This window comes from Haliotis cracherodii, unplaced genomic scaffold, assembly GCF_022045235.1.
Source record: "Haliotis cracherodii isolate W230 unplaced genomic scaffold, xgHalCrac1.p SCAF_19, whole genome shotgun sequence".
Lineage (NCBI taxonomy): Eukaryota > Metazoa > Mollusca > Gastropoda > Lepetellida > Haliotidae > Haliotis > Haliotis cracherodii.
In genome coordinates, this window is record NW_027266274.1 from 7815130 (window position 1) to 7822166 (window position 7037).

Here is a 7037-nt window from a genome sequence, read left to right on the forward strand (position 1 = left end):
CTTGACAACAATTTGTTAAGAACCTCGTGGACTGAATATTGGTTGCACAATTTGTCCCCTACGAAAAGATTTAAAATTTACTTTCAGTTCGTGTTTGCTGAGTAGTAAGCCTTGTTCTAACGACAACGTGGGAAATCAATGTTTGTTTGTTTTTTTGCCGCGCTCAGCAATTGTAACGCGTAGTCCATCGCGGGTGTATGTTTCAAAGTGCTATAGGGATGAAGGAGGGATTTTGTTTGTTGTTTATGTTTGTTTGTTTGTTGTTTAACGCCGCATTGAGCAGTATTCCAGCTATATGACGGCGATCTGTAAATAAACGAGACTGGACCATACAAACCAGTGATTGATATCATGAGCATCGATCTACGCAATATGGATACGATGACATGCATCAACCATGTCAGCGAGCCTGACAACCCGATCCCGTTAGTCGCCTAATACAACTATGGGTTGCTGACGACCAATTCTAACCCGTATCTTCGCGAGTTTCTCCCGGGTTAGGAGGCCTGTATTCTAAAGAGAAATAATTGACATGCTAGAGCAACAATCATTTCTACGCTAACGTGTTTCCGTTGTTACAGGCAGCCATGTTTGATCCACACATCACTGAGTTCAGTTCTTGTTCAAAATCATCTTTACCCGTTTCTACACGGCTTAGCCTAGTGGGTACAGCGTTCGTTCACCGAGGTGAAGTCGCCGGTTCGATTTCTCAGTGTGTGAAGAAAAACTTTCTTACCCGCCGTGGTATTCCTGGAATATTGCTGATGCTAACTTATTTTGCTAAACAATAGATACGGTAAGGCCACACAAAGTTTGGCATCTCCTCGAGGCAAGGGCGTTGACTGACTATAAAAGTCCAGTGGAAACTGGAGTCTTTGCCTCGGGAAGATGTTTGTTTTTGTTGTTGTTTTTTTTACGCCGCACCTAGCAATGTTCTAGCTATATGACGGCGGTCTGTAGATAATCGAGTCTGGACCAGACAATCCAGTGATTGACATCATGAGCATCGATCCACGAAATTGGGATCAATGACATGCATCAACAACGTCAGCGAGCCCGACCACCCGATCCCGTTAGTCGCTTCTTACGACAAGCCTAGTCGCCTTTTACGACAAGCATGAGTTGCTGAAGACCTATTCCACCCCGGATCTTCACGGGCTCCTCGGGAAGATAAAAAATGAGTTGTTATGGAACAAATTTTAATTTTATTTTTCATTTCGATTTCCCAATCACACCAACCAATTCTAAGAATTGTACTTAATAAAAGACGTAGAGACTAGAGAGTATGTTTATGTGATGAACATAAATCACAAACTGCATTGAGTGTCGTAAGAACGGGTTACATATAAATGTGCAACTTCGAAATAGAGTATAAGAACAATATGCGGAACCAGAGCCGAATTTAGCATGCACATTGTGGGTGATCAGTGAGTGAGTATGGTTTTACGCCGCTTTAAGCAACGTTCCAGCAAAATCACGGCGGGGAACACCAGAAATGGGCTTCACGCATGTTGGGAATCGAACCCGGGTCTTCGGGGTGAAGAGCGAACCCTTTAACCACTGGGCTACCCCACCGCCCCTGTCAGTGTTGAGAAACATGAAATATTTTTAGGTGGCCAAATCACGTATTAGTCAGGGTGTGTAAATATGCATCAATAGCTTTAGTTATGGGATCAAAAAACATTACAGCCAGAATTAAAGACGACTGTCTTTTTTAATCCGCTTCTACTCCTTGCTGGGGCATGGTAAGATAGAGTTCAATTCTCAAGGTCAGACGAAATATTTGGAATTAATACGACGGACAAACAATCGAAACCCACACTGACACTTTTTCTTTTTCTATCATTTCCACAAAATTCATTTATAAACTGGTATCGTGTATCCAGGTAACACGACGATAACCAGGTGACGGGAATCAAGGTCACGTCGTTAAGCAAAATAATTGCGGGTTACCTTCAGTCCTAGGATCACGTCCAACTTGTTGACAATAGGTAAGATATAAATATCACGCACCTGGTATTACCTGTAATTAAGATTACCTGTGACACTCAATATGGTCGCGCTTGATTGACGGGTCCAATTAGTGTACTACCCCCACACTGGGACATGTGAAGGGGCTTATTTCCGGTATGTACCATCGAAATTGACAATGCATGAAAACACAAACTTACGAATAGAATGGGGATGTGTCATCTCTCGCTGAAAAAGTAAGACTAACATCGATCTAGTCTCTGAAATGAAATATTTTACAGAAAAAACAGTTGTTTAACTATAGCTATGAAATATAATAAAAAGGAGCCCAGAGACTTCTTCATTTTCAGACCTGATACTGCAGTATTCTAGACTTGTCAAACATTATAGACTTGCATGGGCCATATTGGATATATCTGTTTCAGGATCTGTATTACAGACTATAAAAAAGTGAAAGGTTTGGTGTACTGTAAATGTGTTTGTGAGTGAACAAATGTTGTTTTATGCCAGATTCAGCGACATTACAGCTGGATAATATTCACAAGAAGCTAAGAACCACTTGACATGACAGTTTAACTGTAGTAATATTTAAGAATGGGGCTTCTTTTGAGTGGTATATATCAAGGAGGCCTGTAAATAATCGAAGCTGGGCCACGCAAACTATCAGTTGATAGCGATTCCGGGTAGAATTGGTCTTCAGCAACCCATGCTTGCCGTTAAAGGCGACTAACGGGATCGGGTGGTCAGGCTCTCTGACTTCGTTGATGCATATCATCGTATCCAATTGTGTGGATCGATGCTCAAACAACCATTAGTTGATAGCAATCAGCTGGATCACACAATGACCATACAGATCACCACCCGACGCCCTTAGCAGTCCACTCTATAAACAATCATCAGTTGAAGGGGATGTTTATTATACGTATGCCCTATGTTGACACCAGGAGGTGGGGGTTAACGTCGCTTTCTATGGTGGCCGAGAGGGGTCATCGATTTCTGGACTTCGATCGCGAGATTGCTAGGTGAGGTGAATTGGGGTTTAACGTCGCGTCCAAGATTATTGCACTTATATAGCGACGTGCATGCACGTGTGTGGCTGCTTGTACTAGTCCGGACTGATGCCGATTTATAGTGCTAGCACACTAAGATACCATGCCGCAGTTTAACATGAATACCCCACTCAGACACAGTATATTGACTCCGAGCCGACCAGTCCTTGTTTTAGCCCCTTAATGCCGAGCGCCAGACAGGGTAACAACAAGTGCTATCTTTTAACGTCTTTTGGTATGACGCGGCCGGGGATCGAACCTCAGACCTTCCGCTCTCCGGGCGGACGCTCTACCATTAGACCACGGAGGCGGTCCGAGATTGCTAGAAAGATAGCGAGACGAGAAAGCATATTGTTGCGCGAAACTATCGCTTTCTCGTCTCGCATTTTCTCTTTATCGCAATCTCTCTATAGCTTTGAACGCTATTTTCGTTAAATAAAAGCTTATCCACTTGTGAAAGCAGCCAATATCAATGCATAGAGCAGAGATTCAGAAGTTTAATGAACGCACGAGCATGGTGGGCCAAGTGTGATAATCGGTAAAACATCGGATCAGAACCAACAACCAGAGAAAGGAAGGACCCGAATCTGCAAGGCGTATTTCGTCACCTCACCATTTTGTCCGACACCGACTTGTTCTTCCAAATGTTTGTTATTGCTGTACTTTGTGTCCCGTCTGGCAGTTGCCGACACGATATAGAACCAGAGGCACCAAGATTTATTTATATCAGACCTCTTTTCTATCATTTTCAGATTTCCGTATTTGGTTCCTTAAGGCAATGGCGGCGAATTTTGTGACGTCACTGATGACACGTCTGAGGGGAAGAGGGCAAAAGAAGAGCCCGGACGAGAAGAAGAAGAGACGTTCATGTATAGTCAGCTGGTTCTCGACCTCCGACCTGGATAATGTCGATGAAGATTCTACATTCCTATTCGACGATAGTGGTCTTGACGTCACATCCGGTCCAAGATCACCGTCAAGGAGAGACCGTGATTCTGGCTATATTGGCAGGTAAGATAGGCACGTTTATCGTGTTTCGAGTATAATGTCAACACCGCCAGTTATAGCATAACATCTGCAAGGTGAAAACGAACCTGGAGCAGATAAACCAGTGCACGAGAGTATGTTTATTTGTTTGTTGTTTAACGCCGCACTCAACAATATTCCAGTAATATGACGGCGCTCTGTAAATATTCGAAGGCCTGGGTCAGACAATCCAGTGATTGACATGATGAGGATTGATTTACGCAACTGGTATACAATGGCATACATTAACCAAGTCAGCGAGCCTGACATCCGATTCATATAGTTGCCTCTTATAAGTGAGCGAGTTAAAATATAACGTCGCATCGGCATTATTTCAGCTATTTAGCGACTAGAGCAAGTTCATATATACAACTGACTTATGAATACAAAGTTATATTTCAAACTGTTTTGGTCGTACATATTGTATGATAACAATATTATTTAAAACTGTTGTCGGCTCTCACGACAAGCGTGTTGGTGAAGACCGATTCTAACCCGGATCTTCACAGGTCGGACGATGTGATCTTGGGGAACAGTGGTGTTTTCAGTAATCCGCCATTGTTGCCACATGATCATCATTTTGGAGATGAACCGTGTGTGTTTTCAGTTTAGAGGTTGTGTTGGAAATCGGACGCGATAACGTGAAATTTCGAATTTGAAACATTTACAAGTATCGAATCTACGTTTGAAACATCATTAAGTTTATCTCCATTCTTCCACGACACAATGACAAACAGACGCCAACTGTTTGATTACAGTGGAAATGATGAATGATATACATCGGCTGAGCCTAATATTTCCAGTAGGTGTTTGAAAGGGCGAATTCAGGATCAGTGAAGATCAATTTTAATCTGCTTACATCATGTTTGCTTCATGTACCCAAACTATATTTTCACAATAATACTTACACAAATGAAATGCGAAGGCATATACCATGTAAGCATAATTCATACTGAAATCTCTTGAGAAAATGAAACGGCCTTCGTTATGTTTTGTTCTGAAATATACACAACTGTTATGACGTTAAAATGGACCGCATCCATTGTCCAGTGGTCTAGTGGTAGAGCATCCGCCCGGAGACGCGGAAGGTCCGGGGTACGATCCCCGGCCGCGTCATAACAAAAGACGTATACTGTGTCTGAGTAGGGTATTCATGTTAAACTGCGGCATGGTATCTCAGTGTCCGGACTAGTACAAGCAGCCACACACACGCGTACATTCACGTCGCTATATAAGTTCAATAATCTTGGTCTACAGGTGGGATGTCTGAGCCTTGTGACTGGCCAAAAGTAGAGGGGCGTTGATGTTACTGTACAATACACTCTCTTACTATGAAATATATTGCCACACTGGCTGTAACTAACGAAGGATCCGCAACACCTCATTTAGCAACGTTAAAGAAGTAACATCAATAGTTTTTCTTCTGAATATAATATGTTTTTCGCGATAGTGCGGTCAAATTCATAGCTATAGTCTTATGTAGATTCGGTACCTTTTGGGGACCAATCACAATGCAGGAATCTTAGATGTTACGGGGGAATTTGACATCCCGAGAACCACGGGGATGGATCGAGGGGTTAGTTTAGTTTACCGAAATGTGAGCCTCGGAGATACAGAAGATGTTCCCACTAGAAGTAATGTTGAAACTACTCGAAAAAATCAGAAATAATTAAATTTTTGAATCGCAATTAGAAGTGATACACATAAGGAAGAGAGTTTATGGATGTCAACTACTTTGTATTGAGGACCACAGCGTTTCTGAGTATAGTGAGTGTGAGTTTGGTTTTACGCCGCTTTGAGCAATATTCCAGCAATATCACGGCGGGGGACACCAGAAATGGGCTTCACACATTGTACCCATGTCGGGAATCGAACCCTGGTCTTCGGCGTGACGAGCGAATGCTTTAACCGCTAGGCTACCCGACAGCCCCGTTTCTGAGTATATACTTCATGATGAAGGAGTAGGTATATACTCTGAAACGTTTGTTCCTCGTAATAAAGACGTTGACATTCATAAATTCTCTTCCTCAGAAATAAAATATTTAGAAAACAAAAAGACATTACATTTTCACGTTTTTCTCTTTCAACAGATGATATCTGAATATAACGCTTTCTTTGCAGGTTTTCCAGTCATGAAGATGTTTGCAGCGGTTGGATTCTGGAAGACTCGGTATGCATCGACCTCGAAAGAGGGGAAGTCATTACCTGTTTCAATCCTGAACAGGACATGATCCGAAAAGCTGAGTCTCTCTCCAGCCTTGTACGCTGTACAAGCATCCAAGACAGGTCATTGAAGGTCACACGTAAGCGACGTCAGAATATGGCCAAACGAAATCGTCGAAACAAATACTTATCTTTCAAGAAGGCCATCTTCCCAGATGAAGGCATTGACGTCACTTCCGGTGAAGGATGCACAACAGATGATTCTTCCGATGAGATAGTTGAACCACCCATGGAGAAGAAAGTTTCTCCGACTGAGAAAAGAAGAAGCAAGAAGGCCCTTGACGATTATTCTTCCGATGAGGTGGTAGAACCACCCAAGGAGAAGAAAGTTTCCCCAAATGAGAAAAGAAGAAGCAAGAAGCCCCTTGACGTCATCGTCCGTCAGAACAGCGTTCAGAAGAAGTCTTGGGAAATCAGACGTCGTCGGAAACAGGAACTCCAGAAGAAGAGGCGATCCGCAAACCTTGAAGCCAGTTCTGATGCTGCTAGAGTGGAGTGAGATGGACCCTCTGGACAACAAGTATAGTCAAGGGATGAGGTGATGCTACGGCCTCTCGGCGTTCTGTGCTGTGGGCGTTTGGCTCCATTGTCCGGACGATGGAGGTGAAGTTTTGTTTGTTTGTTTAACGTCAGAAATAGTACAGCTTTATGGCGGTAGCCTGTAAATAATAGTCTGGGCCATTCAAACCAGTGATTGATATTATGAGCAACGTCATCGGGGTAGGATGGCACGCGATCAACCAAATCACCAAACCTGACACCATCCAT

The 7037-nt window shown here is 43.0% G+C and overlaps 1 protein-coding gene across 1 annotated transcript; it reads left to right on the forward strand.

Annotated features, from left to right (window-relative positions):
- The first annotated feature begins 3798 nt into the window (after positions 1 to 3798).
- On the forward strand, positions 3799 to 6768 carry LOC139466600 (uncharacterized). The gene is made up of 2 exons (XM_071248189.1): positions 3799 to 4031; positions 6168 to 6768. The coding sequence occupies exons 1-2, from the start codon at positions 3799 to 3801 to the stop codon at positions 6766 to 6768; spliced, it is 834 nt and encodes a 277-aa protein (XP_071104290.1).
- Positions 6769 to 7037: the final 269 nt, after the last annotated feature.

Coding starts and splice junctions, on each gene's coding strand:
- LOC139466600 (XM_071248189.1), top strand. CDS start 3,799: ATGGCGGCGAATTTTGTGACGTCACTGATGACACGTCTGAGGGGAAGA. Junction 4,032..6,167: donor GATTCTGGCTATATTGGCAG/GTAAGATAGGCA, acceptor CTTTCTTTGCAG/GTTTTCCAGTCATGAAGATG.